Here is a 13,271-nt window from a genome sequence, read left to right as displayed (position 1 = left end):
CGACGTCCAGTGAGCAATATTTGAAATAATAGCCTCAATCGAATAATCGCCTTCCCTCGAATAATCACCCCATTTTTTTGCGCATATATGGTGAAAAAAGAAATAATCGCCCCCGGCTATTATTCGAGGAAATACGGTAAGTTAGTGTTCGTTGCGCATGAAAATCGAATCAGTGTAGATCAGCATTCATTCGAGCTCCTAACTGTTATATTATTTTCAGTCATTAGTTAATTCAAGAGCTCTTAGTTAATTATATATCCTTGTTCCTCTGCCCCTGAGTTGTCAGCACCGCTGCTGATTTCAGCAGGCGGCGGTATACGTTCCCTTTCTTCCATAGGGTGGTTTTGGGTTTTCGTATCTGGCGGTGTCTTACTTAGTTTTCTTAGAGCTTTGTATTTCATCATACATTAAAATATTTTGTATTTAAGTGCGGTCTTCCTATGTTACAATAAACTGGCTTGAGGAACTGGCTTTGAAGTCCTTGCTCGACCTGCAAGCTCCTGTATCTACTCTTATGTTGGTGCCTTTCTGGGTAATGTAGGCAAAATTGTGCGTTTATGAATGTTACATGAGAGTTTCAAGAGTTACCTAGTGAGTAGTCGTCGGTGAGTTGGTCCTTAAAGCACTAGTTTTATGATAACTCAGAACACCAATAGCTGTGACTAGCTATCCTTATCCTTCAACTTGCATCCTTGTCGCAAGTTCATTTTTATCTACACGACGAGAACTTTGATGGTGACGTGGTCGATAATGGGCTGACGCTTAACAATTAATGTTGCCTCTTTAGCATCATATTAATTTCAGACCCCTCTAGGCCCTAGTAGTGGTCCGAGCATATAAAAAATATATCCTGAAAAAAACCTGGTGGCGTGTCTTTGAATCAACTGTTGGAATGCATTTAAGTTTAGCACATAATCTATCGGCAGAGTTCACTCTTGATACTCGGGTACGGTGCCTGAGTTCGGGGACTAAAAGTGAACACACCCTTTTTTTCAAGTAACCACGCCCTAATTCGGTGACTTGCGCGTTGCTCGAGTACAAGGACACAAAAATGGGCACCGGGTCCCTGTGTGCCCTCGGGTTTTTTAAGTTCCAGGGCAATCCACTGCTTTGTCCTTACTGCTAAGCCTAAGTTTTAAAATGGCGTCTGACAAAGCAAAAGAGAGTAACTATTTACAGAGTAACATACAGGGTACTCGAGACATTCTATCGCATTCTATCTTGATACTGTGCCAGTTTTGTCAGTCAATTGTCTGATCTCATTTGCAAATTCCAATTCACCGGGCATTGCTGTGGGGAGGGGGGGGGGGGGGGGTACATTGTTGGGCAATAGGTTGGTATCATCGGCACAGTCCAATTCGTCGAGCATCACCACTGGGCATCGCCTTCGACGTCTCAGTATGATAGTGCCTCTTCTCGTCTTCTGTTTGTTCAGCACAGTGCGCAGTTGAGGACAATGATGACAAGAAACCGAGCAAACCTACCCCTTATTATCTGAACACCAAAAAGGCTTTTATCCTCGGGGGATACATTGCACCACTCTGGGATTCTTCCCAGATTGCATGAACTTCGATGGCAAGGAGTAAGATCAAGCGGTTGTGCATCTTTTAGTACTTTGACTGACTAATACAAAATAAGTCCTCTGTCTTTTAGAGGACGCATGAATTTGGTACCGGAATAATGTTAGGAAGCAACTTAACTTTTCCCAATTGCAATCGAGAGCTTGGTTGCAATACTCGAGAAAGATGTCGTCGATATCACTTTTCTCGCCGGGATAACATCGCCTGTCCTTGCATTGATTCGAGATAGCTAGATTTCATACTAGCGTACTCGGTAGTGTTACTGGGTACCTCAAATTAGTTGTGTTGAGAAAGGGAAGAATCGTAAGAGCGTTATCATTATTAGCACTCTCCCAAAATTGCCAATTGAGGTGTGGATAAACTGTACTCCCTACACGGGCGCCTGTTCGTTTCCCCTCCTTCAATTTCTTATGCTTAGTGATCTCATTGAGGATTTTCGTTGATGTACCATTGATAGTGATGTCTGCTGTGAACTGCCTTTCTCTCCCTTGCTAGCTTGCAGATCTCCTCCTTCCTGATTTTATCATGCGTAAAGACCTAAAGGTCTTCTCCGTTGGCATGTCTGCAAGTACAAAGCGCTGGTGACGCTCACTATAGTCCTCCTGCACTATCATTCACTGTATGTTGATCATGCAAGTAGAGAGGAAATCGTGTATTCGAAGTACTTGAGTGCTTTAGAGGGTCTATACAGCCTATATCATGTTATTTGTTGAAACCCTCTAAGCCACTATTTACCAAAGAAGCAAATGAACATAACACAAAACAAAAGGAAAAAAAAGCAAACAAAAACCATAAACAAAAACAAACAAAACCAAACCAAACACGACACAAGGTAATTTAGTAAACGCCAGGCGAGAATTTTCGTTGCCGGAGTTCATTTCTTTTTCCGGCTCATTTGCAAGGTCTTACTGGAACTGACGCTGGAATAAGTTAAGGGCTTCGGCTTTGGCTGTCAATTAGAATTAAACTCCTTTTAAGGATCCATGTCAGTGTCAAGGGTGACGTTTCGTTTTGTGCTTTTAAAAAATTGTCGAATTTATACTGATGGCCTTTAATGTTGATATATGTATGTTTCACTAATATTTCAGCAGTTTCGTAATTACTTCAAGCCTATTCCCTAGTCAACTCGAGACGTGCTCTTCAGTTACCGCTTAGTTGAAGGAAGACAAACAGGATTTCTTATATTCCTGGTAGCTAGGTGAGCCATTTTTAAAATTTCCATCCTTAAATCGTATGCATTGTCTAGGTCTTAATCACTCCAAGCGAGAATGATTGATCTTATTCCAGACATACGTGCACTTATTTGGCGTTTACAGTCGTGCATTTTTGCTCTTACTCTGCCCTTCCGCTCAAATTCGCAGGAGTAATTTCTTCTATCATCTAGTACGTCAGTTGAAGTTTGTAGCAAACTGCTCAGTTTATTTCAGTATTGTTATTTAAGTGGCGAATTTGTGCCGGGTGGGAGGATTACTTGTTTTACGCAACAAACTAAGCCTTCACTCGGGCCCTTGCACGTAAGCCTGGTGCCGCTCAGATAATAAAAAGAAAGCATCTACTTAGTTATTATATACATATTTCAACCTTACAAGTACAGGTAAACAGACATACGTACAGTCAGTCGTTCAGGCGTGGAGTTAATTCTTTTCTGGAGTATGTTCCCCCCAAAGGAAAATGTAACAATGCCTTGGCGAAGTTGGCTTCGCTTTGAATCTTATCCCAATTGCTTTCACATAGTGTCACCGAGATAACCGTTACAGAGGTTACAAATTAATTTAAAGCAGTTTTAACGTTTGAATAACAGAAAACAAGAATCGAATATTTTCAATATTTAAAAGGAACTTAATTTCCCTTTCAACTTAAAAGGCTAAAAAGCAACAACAAAAACAACTACGAGTAATAATAATTTATATACAGAAAACTTTTAAACTCGCTTTATCCTGACCATACGTTGAATTATTTAAGGGAATGAATGTGGACGGCAATTCGATTCGGTTGAGGACTTTCAAATGAACAAATGCATCGCGATCACAGTCACAACAAACCATGATTTTTTGCCCATAATATGTTATTCTGTTTTTAAAACGTTCAACTGGAATTTAAAAAGAAAAGATACTTTGCGGCCTAAGAAATTTACATATAAAATAGAGGAATGGATTGTGATCCTCTAAATTATTGTTCTGACAGAAACGTTCATTTAGCGTCGCAGTGGCTTTCGTTTATTGCCACAGCAGGTGTGGAAAAATTGAATGTGAAAGAAATGACGCCAAGATCAGACTAAGGAAAAACTGAGTCATTTAATTCTTAACTACTTTTTCTTTTCTTTCGGTTTTTTTCCTTTTTTGGAACTGTTTGTATTGGCTTTCCCCTCTTAGTGTCTGTTAATGTTTTGACAGGTCTTCACGTTTTTCTTCGAAAAGTATTAACAAACCGGAGCTCGTAAACTTCAAATTCCTTTCTCGTTGAATTTCCGCGTTTGAAGTTCGGTTATTATAGCTGTTTGGTCAAGAGTTTATCTTTCTTTTCGCAATTCCCTCCTTTATTTTATCTTTTCTCTTTAATTTGTGTTAACTTAGTGTTGTTTCGTGTAAACATGCATGATTTGTTTTTTTTTTTTCAGTAAATGTTGTATGTTATTGTTAAGGTGATTATGTCGTCAATGAAAAATAGCTGGTTGTAAAAAAGTAAATCTTCTCTTTGAAGCGAAATTTTTCTCATTTGCACTCTAGATCTCAATATTAATTTACGCGAACAAAAACAAAAAAGCTAGTAAACTGAGAGAAATGCCTTGTATAATTAGTATGCACATGTAGAACCTGAACGAGGTGTTTTTCGCCAGTCGCCCTTTTCCTGTGAGCGAGATTGTCTGAGAAACTGAAGTAAACAGGGAAGCTCACTGATTTTGCAAATGAGTAAATGTATCACGTTATTGCCGATATTTGCAGAATAAAGAAAAAAAAACCATAAAACAAACAAAATACTAAAACATCAACAACAAAAAAGGACGCCCTAGAAGTAATGAGACTAACAATTATTTCAAGGTCAGGGGAGAATTATGATTCATACTAAATAACGGTCGATACGTCCATGACCTAAAAAAGAACAGAGCGGTAAGGAGAATTGGGTTATTGCATTTACATGTAATGGGATTATTCAAGGTTACAGGTAAGTTATAAAAATTTCTTCAGGGTAGACCCATATTTTATGGAAGTCATCAGGCCGGGTGAATGCAATTTTCAGTAATCTATCTTCAAGGAGGGTAAGAAGAAAAGTTAAGTCCTCAACCCGGCAGGGGGGGGGGGAGATATCAAATGCGATAGCCCATCGGGAGTTTCTTTGGCTGTGCAAAAAAACTCTTGTTTATTCAGTGCTGATCGCTGTTTATTGGTATTTCTTCTCCTTCTTGGTTGCGAATAGTTGGATTTAACAAACGAGTATGATGTAAAATGAAGTTAGCATAGGACAGGATAAATTTTTAAGTCCTAACGATTCATAATAACAGATTGAGATAGGGGCAATAAATTTTCACCTGCTAACGTTTCGAGAATTTTTCAATTTTAAAGGACAACATATTGTGATAATAAATACGATACTGTTTTTTTTTTTCATTTAAAGGCCATTTTGCATAAATGCAAGAACCTCTATAATAATACTATATGTTTTCAATATTGAATGCGTGTTCTTTTATGGGCTTCAGTTGTAAGAGCCAAAATATTGTTTATCTGTTTATGTGAAATTAAAGATTAAAATCGGATGGATCACTGACTAATTCCCTGTATATTACTTTAAGAGATTACGTAAGGGACTCACATATGATATTTAAGTTTTTTCCCTTTTTTAAAGACAGAGAGAAAAAGAAAAAGATTGAAAATTTCTAGAAGCCACGTCCAAAGGAACTGAAAGCTGATCAGAGAAACTGAAAAATGTCTAATGATTTACTGTGTTTGCAATAGTAATTTGACCGTATGAATGAATTCTGAATGAGTTTTTAATGAGTATTTTAAGAGATTTGGCAAACATTGTAAGTCGAAGATACAGATTTAAGTTATTGATTACAATCTGTCATATTTTACCTTGAAAAAGGGGAATGCAAGCTTTAGATTAAGAAAATCCCTTTTTTAATAACACGCAATAAAAAATCGAAGGCACTGATTTTGCAAGTTTCATTCCGAATGTCGGTTCTGTTTTAAAATGTTAGCTTTTCATGTGCCGACGTCACAAAATTACCAAGAGATTTAATTTTGAATGCAACAATGGCCTCGCAAACAAAGGAGAGAAAGCCCACCTGCAAACAGGGCTTTGGAACGTTAAACTTTTCCATTAAGATTTTTGGTAATGGTCTCTTTTGCACTGAACTAAAATATGTCGAAAATAGGGGTGGATTTTTATCGGTCGTAAATTGCTAGCAAGCAGTCTACTCCCATAAATTTTAACTGTCGTGAAATTTTAGCAAAGAATAGGCAATTTCCCAAGACGACACTTAATTGAGTTGGAGAATTTCCTTAATGAACTTAGTTTGCTTTCAAGAAATTTCTTGGGTACTTTCACCGCGTAGCAAACTCAAGGTTATTTGCCAACCTGCAAACCTTGCAAATCTTTATTACAAAATCTAACACTGTCTTAGAATTTACATGAAATCTCACCAACTGATCCAGGCACCTTGTTAGTTTAGTATAATTAAGCGATAATACCAAAAGAACTCTATACTCGTGATTATTTCTCAGGAAAAATTTGCGCTTTGACCCGGTAAGCGAAAAATTTTCATTTTAATCTTCCGTAAGCTTCATAATATATAATTTATGATTTCTCTTTAGGGGCGATATATTTTTGTCAACTGCAGGTGAATTCGGTTAATTTCGATGGCTCTTTTAAAAAATTTATACCAGATATATTTTACTTTAGAACGACTGCTGCATACATTTTATGTAAATTCAGCAATATCGGCGGTTTATGTATCTAAAAAATCTTAGTTCCTTAGCAATTTCCGGAAATTTCGTTAAGGACTCAAACGTGCATGCAGTTTTATTCTAAAGATTAAAAATATATACTTGCGCAAGTTTTTAGATATTAAGAACAATTGCCGTGTTGTTTGTGGTGGATGTGTGTCACTCAGTTCTCATGAATTTTCAATTGGCTTGACATTAACGTTTACTTTGTGGGTGACAATTATAACCCTTGAGTGACAGGAGCTCATTGAAATGCAAAAAAGTGCGATGGCTTGTTACTACGGGGTGTTAACATTTGATTAGTTTTGCCACAGCAAACATTCTGTTTTACTAGAAGCCGAAGAGAAGGAAAACTGAACACCGGATATCATATCGCAAGCTTGCTGATCACAAAAGCTTTGAAAGGTTTCGCACTCTATAAGGTTAGTGAGTTTGGTCTAAAGAGTAGACGTGTTCTTTCAGAGAAATTAGCAACTTGTTCCTGACTTTCATCTGTTCATCTTTATCTGTGATTACTAGTGATAAAGCAAATATACTGTGATTTGCTTGAAATGAAAAACTGAAATGGACAAGCAAGAAATATGTGCGTTGCATTTTATCTGAACGGCCTGAGGTATCTTTTCATTGGGTTTTGTCATCGGTTTAAACCTTCGATAACTTGATAAGAATCTTTCCAGTTTGTGTGGAATGTCAGTCTCATCGATCCTGTCACTCACAACGGTAATGCCAGTCAATCTACACTGTAGATATCACCTCCAACAAACCAACTTTACTTAGTTTAGTCGACGGAGTTGTAGTTCCCTATTTGTTTCGTTTCTCAAACGCTGATTTTGGAATATTGAAAATCACTATTTCCACTTCATTATCCACTTCATCTTTACTTGCTCCTCGGCATTGACCCAAGTACTTCGTGGTAACTAACTCTCTTCATTACCTTTTTCTTTTTTTAATAATATTTTCTGACGGCTGTATACGTCAAGATGAATTATATTTTTCTTGTTCAATGAGGGCAGCAATTTTTCATTTGAATTTCAGCGCCCTTATTTCAAGCAACGATGCATTCCAAGGTCGTTGCGAGAGAGTTGACTGTTGATTCCAATTTTTTGGTATTCACATTTAGAGTATTCGTAGGTGTATACACACATTGTCGCTTTTTTTCTCAAATTCATGATGAAAAATGTACTCAAATAAGAATTGCTTGTTGCCCTAGATGCATATGCTGTAAAATTTATAAAGCTTTTATGATGCTGCCTTAGATGGTTTTCAGCCCCTTGTAACATTTTAACCGTTTGGTGCGATATTTTGTGACTTAGCATATTTCTGTTTTGCATTCCTCGACAAGGAAACCATATGTTTCCAAGTGCATGCTGCAATACTCTCAACATAGTGGTGAGCTGAAATGTAAGAACTACATGCCGCGAAAAAGCAAGAGACCAAAATGTCTGAAAGAGCTGAACACTCACTAGATAGTGACCTAGAACATTCATTGATCAAATCTCTCAAAAGACAAAATATTTGAAATTACCATGAATACTCAGGGAACTTCCGTGCTATTCGAGATTAAACTGAGATCTTACAAGGTGTAATTCATAGTTTTTCAATTTGTTCATACTCGTTTAGTTTAAACTGTATTTTCCCTGATGAGATCAAGTGGTTTCAGTTGACCGCAAATCTAACGGAGCCTATCGTTCATGAGGAATGATGAAACGGCAACTAGTCCCGTGTCATGGAAACTATTATCGAAGCTGCACTGTTACAAGCCGAAGCTAAAGGAAAAGTTGCGTTTCAATCTGCAGGCCTCAAAATAAAAAAGAAAAAAATAATGATTAAAATCACTGAAACCAAACGAGAGCTCTTTTTAGGCACGGTTGAGACGGCGTCATTTTCTCCCACTGATCACTTTCGACTGTTTTGTGCCTCAACGTTAATAGGAAAGAGATGCTATACCAAAAAAAAAAAAACACTGAAAAGAAATAGGGACGTCCATTTGATTCCTTCCGTTCCTCGTAATGTCTCTTTGATAAAGTAATTCAGTACTTTATGTTTCTCACATTATCGTAATGACAAAGAAACACAACGGATACCAGTGGGCAAATAAAGATTGAGGAAATCATTTGAACATTTCTTCTTTTTCTTCTTTAATTTTCACGTCACGCCATCAACTAAACTGACCACATGAAAAATCCGGAAAAACAGCTACGAACAAGAATAAAATTGTGAAAACAAAACAGAACAAGAAAACAAAACAAAAAAAAAAAACAGCAAAGAAATTGGAATACTTTTATTTAGCATGTAGATATCTATTCAGCACTGATTTTAATCGACTGACAGAATAGGAGCGATTCGTCGATTGACAGTTATCGTACGTGTCTGTATGCAAATAAACTTTACCGAGCTTATTCGCGTTCAAAATGATAAAAGTTATCTCTCTGATGAATTGACACGGTGCACTTCTCTCGAAGATAACAAGTTAGTCTGAATATCCCGAGTTACGCTGGCTAAGTTGGCTGTTTTTGATTTTGATTTTTTTTTTTTTTTTTTCACCTGTCAGCTATAATCTCATGACCTTATCTTTAGGTTAAAATCATTCCTCCATTATATGTGATCATCAAACCACTCTCTGGTTGGCCTGTCATAGGTGTTAGCGAAACAGTAAATATGGATAATTACAACCAAGGCATAATCTTGCTTCTTGTTTATTAGGTTTTATTGTTTTCTCGACTCGTTTGTGAAGCCGATAAACCAAAGTTTAATTTTTGCTCAGAATTTACGATGCAAGCGTCAAAGGATAAAATCAGCAAATTATTGTTTGCTGTTCCGATTTCATTTCATAACGAAGTTCAGGAGCCTTTTTCTAACGAAAGATTATACTGTTATCTATCGTTTATATAGAATTTAGATAGTTACTGAATCAAGGAAAAAACCTATTATGAAATGCGTGTGGAACAAAAAAGAGAGCGGAGAAAAAAAGATATATTATTAGATAAAGAAAGGAAAAAAAAGAGAGAGAGAAAGAAAGAAGAAGAAGAAAAAGAATTAGAAAGAAAAAGTGGCAAGAGTTGTCGTTCTCAATCAAAAGTTTTGTGACGTTTTCTGTGGAGGTTGCATTCGAGTAGTAAAATCTTTTCTACCATCATATATCACTGCAGAAGTCGTTGATATTAAACGTGTTGCCAGAGTAATCTTCATTAAAAGTTCGTGAGATGGTGCAGTTAATATTCGAAGTTAAGCAAATAATACGCAGTTAAGATCGGTAGAAAAAAAGGGGCACCTTCGTTAAATATATTATAGTGCATTGATATCAATCAGACATGACACTACAAAATACATTATTGGGATATGATGGTTAATCCATTTATTTTGTCTTTGTAAGTGCTAAAGAAAGCTCAGTGTTTTACAGGGTCTGATTTTAGGGCTTCATATTTACACAGTGTGCTCCCTTTTTTGTTTTTATTTTTTTATTTTTACATGTACATTGTTCTGACAACCATCTATTTCTTAAAATTTTGATTAAAAGATTGATGTTTATGTGATAATTTGTATTTTATCCAATGATGATGCATATTCGCGATCGCGATAAATCAGTGACAAACTTGCTGGCTTAATAAACAATGGACACCGTTTCATTGTATTCACTATTATGTGAATGTGGTTAAGTTAAAAGTACGCGGAACGCGTTATGGCCATTTTTAATACAGTATGCGCGCTTGTTCAAAACGTGCTCCCTTAGGATATTGTTTTGAACCCCCGTATGCTAATGTCGCTAAAGCGCCTTAAGTATTTGAAAGAAAGACAAGGGATTATTAACTAACTCGTTGTTAATAACACAGCTGAATATCTTTTCATGTCATCCGACCAGATTTCCAATAACAAAAGAAGTGTCTTACTTGTTGTTATGCGGTCTTCTGACTCTGTATGAAAACCACTTACAGATCCCGTCAAGCGCGCAAATCAACTTGTATCCAGTATAGACGGCTGATCGTCATCCTTCACTTCTGTCCTGTAAGTCAGTCTGTTTTATAGAGGTTAACTTTAGCAATGACTTCAAATTCAACAATCACTGCTAAACAAAAGATTACTAAGTTGATCTGCATTTTGTTGTTTGCTGAAGTGGCCTTGTTACTGTTTGTACAAGCACGGACTGGCTTGTACAATGTTGGTAGTCCAAATGCTTCACTCCGCAATAGTTCTCAACTTTCACCAGGAGTTAGAGACTCCCTCGATCAATGGAAGATATTTTAGTTGACTTAATTTAAAAGTACTTAAAGTATAGTTTTTAACGAAAGCCGCTTGAATACCTGAACCAAATATTTTGACTTAAATATTATTAATAGCATTGAAATTCAATTAGTAAAAGATTCTTTTCAAAAAATGTATATCCACACTGTTTTTTGGCCGTCAGAATCAGGGGAATATACTGAACATAATCGGCAACCCTAAATGTCCATTATCAGTTGAGCAATTATTTTTTCGCAGAGTCTTTAAATGGCGTCGTTTAGCTTCAATGCGCTTTTACTTTATTTCAGTTGCCATTCTTTCGGCTTGTCATATTAGCAAAGTTATTAGGTGCAAAAAATAATTACTTGGCTTTGTTTTATTGACAATGATTTCATTGGCTGTGGAACAATTCGAGTCAAATTCAATTTTGGAAGATCCACTTAAACGCAATAGGATTTCAGCTGTGCAAGCCGAATAGTATGGAGCCGTATCTAAAACAACTTGGCTACCTTGGAATACTTTTCGTGCCAATGCAATCCTACCCTGGGTACCAGAGGTTTTTTTCGCGTGCGGTGGGAATTTTCGGTGTTGGCCGAAAGCCGACGCATCTTCGGCCGTAGGCCGAAGCCGCGAGAAAAAGCTTTTCCCGCGGGTCACTATAAAGACTGGACAGAAACCGGAAACCGCAGTAGAAAAGTCTCTGTAACCCAGGGTAATACAATCCTAGTTTAAACGAGATTCTAAAAAGCACTTACAGAAGCCCATAACCCGGAGCGTGCATTTCCCATACTTAGCATATATGCAACGGCGTTTTCACAGATCAAGTTGTTTTTAGCATCGTTTTTGAGAACTTTTTTTCCAGCGAAAATGGAAGTGTTCTAGTCCAAGGGACGATAATTACAAAAAGAAGAAGTAAATACTATCAATACATTAGAAATACTATTTTTCTAGTCTCCGGTTCATGTTTTGATGACTACAATGACTTGTAGGACTTACTTGAACTTCCCAAATTCGCGGGAAAATTGACCCAAAAATAGACCGGTCTTTTAAAGCTTCGTTGCATGGGCACAAGGGAGTTGCTCGCTCCGGGTTCTGGGCTCCTGGCACTTACCAGTCTTACAGCGTGGAATCAGTGTTGATAGTGTCCTCTTCTAAGGTAGTAGGGGGACTTGCAGGGACAGGGAGGCCCAACTCAAGATCGGGGCTCCAATACCTTGCACTCCCAGCTTCTGCATCTTTTCTTTGTTTCTGGTCCCTTTACCACTTTTTCGATTTGGAAATATTAAGCGCTGTTGCCCAATTTCCCCCCATTTCTCCAATTTCCCTCCCTTTTAGAACTTCCAGCTCCAGCTCTTTCTTCTCCCGCCTTCCGCACCCTTACAGACCCCTGTTCTCCTAGGCTCGTTTCCCCTTGTTCTCTTTCGCTTCTAAGGAATTCCAATTAGACTAACATGCATGTCAGTTACAAAGAACACGCTATCAGCTTTGATCAGGTATGATCTCTTAGCAAATAACAATCATCATAAATTAACTGCACTGATTTATGCCATACTTTATTAATTTGTTTACTTCTATAATAACAGCCATTTGTTTGGTAGACGAGGGGTAGAAATAAAATACAAATTTCTTGATTATAAAATTACATTATTTTCTTCGGCCTCATCCAGAAAATGGCATATCTACATGTACTAAGGACAATTATTATTAGATATAAACAAATCAATCAAAAAAGAAATCTCGTCACCATCTGTACCGTTAACCTACGTTGCAAGAAATACCGGTATTACTAAAAAAAAAACTGCGTTGCAACTGGTTAACCCTTCGGGGTTATATGAGCAGTGTATGAGTTAAGTTTTACACAGGATAGTGTGGTTTATATAGTTTATTTTTTGCGAACCTTAATTCAAAAGAACGAAACAGGTTAACTTAAAGTAATGACATTTTTCGTTTCCTGAAAACATATTTGTTAGTCTGGGATTTCAGCGAATCATCAAAAGGTTTATGTAAGCTATATATTTATCCCAATATTCTCTCTAACAGATACAATGTCCAACACATCGGCAGTTAACACTACGCAGCCCACAGGGCCTGGTGCTGAGGGAGGCGGATTTTTTACCCTTTCCAGGGAGTCAGTCATTGTGGCCTGCTTCTTTTACGCAATCATCGCTCTGGTAGCTGTGTTCGGTAACCTGATGGTGGTGACAGCGTTTTTTATTAACGACAAACTCCGCACGGTGACAAATTATTTTGTCCTTGGATTAGCCGCCGCGGATATTCTGGTGGGTGCGGTATCGGTTCCTCTGTGGATGTACATTCTAAACCACTACGCCGAAAAAAGGAAGTTTGATCAACATTTCAAGAACATAAACAAACTTTACCTTGCCTTGGACAGCTTTGCAGGGATTTCGTCCATCCTTCACCTCATGGCTATTTCCATGGAGCGCTATTTTTGCGTCGGTTGGGCTGTGAAGCACCGTAACCTGCCGAAGTATTTTTATTACATTGCTTTGTTTATGGTTTGGTTGATATC

At 37.4% G+C, this 13,271-nt stretch overlaps 1 protein-coding gene across 2 annotated transcripts in view; it reads left to right on the top strand.

The window, feature by feature from the left end:
* The first annotated feature begins 6,838 nt into the window (after positions 1–6,838).
* The window catches only part of LOC140935961 (adenosine receptor A2a-like), a 7,228-nt gene continuing 795 nt past the window's right edge, over positions 6,839–13,271 (top strand). Inside the window, exons 1-2 of one of the 2 annotated variants that reach the window (XM_073385537.1) lie at positions 6,839–6,945; positions 12,782–13,271. The exon at positions 12,782–13,271 is cut by the window's right edge and continues 795 nt beyond it. In XM_073385537.1, coding sequence (XP_073241638.1) covers positions 12,787–13,271 — 485 coding nt within the window. In that variant the 5' untranslated portion in view covers positions 6,839–6,945; positions 12,782–12,786. Of the gene's footprint in view, positions 6,946–10,215; positions 10,526–12,781 lie in introns of those variants that run through there. The other variant, XM_073385538.1, reaches the window with a different exon arrangement.

This window comes from Porites lutea, chromosome 4, assembly GCF_958299795.1.
Source record: "Porites lutea chromosome 4, jaPorLute2.1, whole genome shotgun sequence".
NCBI lineage: Eukaryota > Metazoa > Cnidaria > Anthozoa > Scleractinia > Poritidae > Porites > Porites lutea.
The sequence above is the reverse complement of the archived record's forward strand: the minus strand, read 5'-3'. Positions and strand labels throughout refer to the sequence as shown.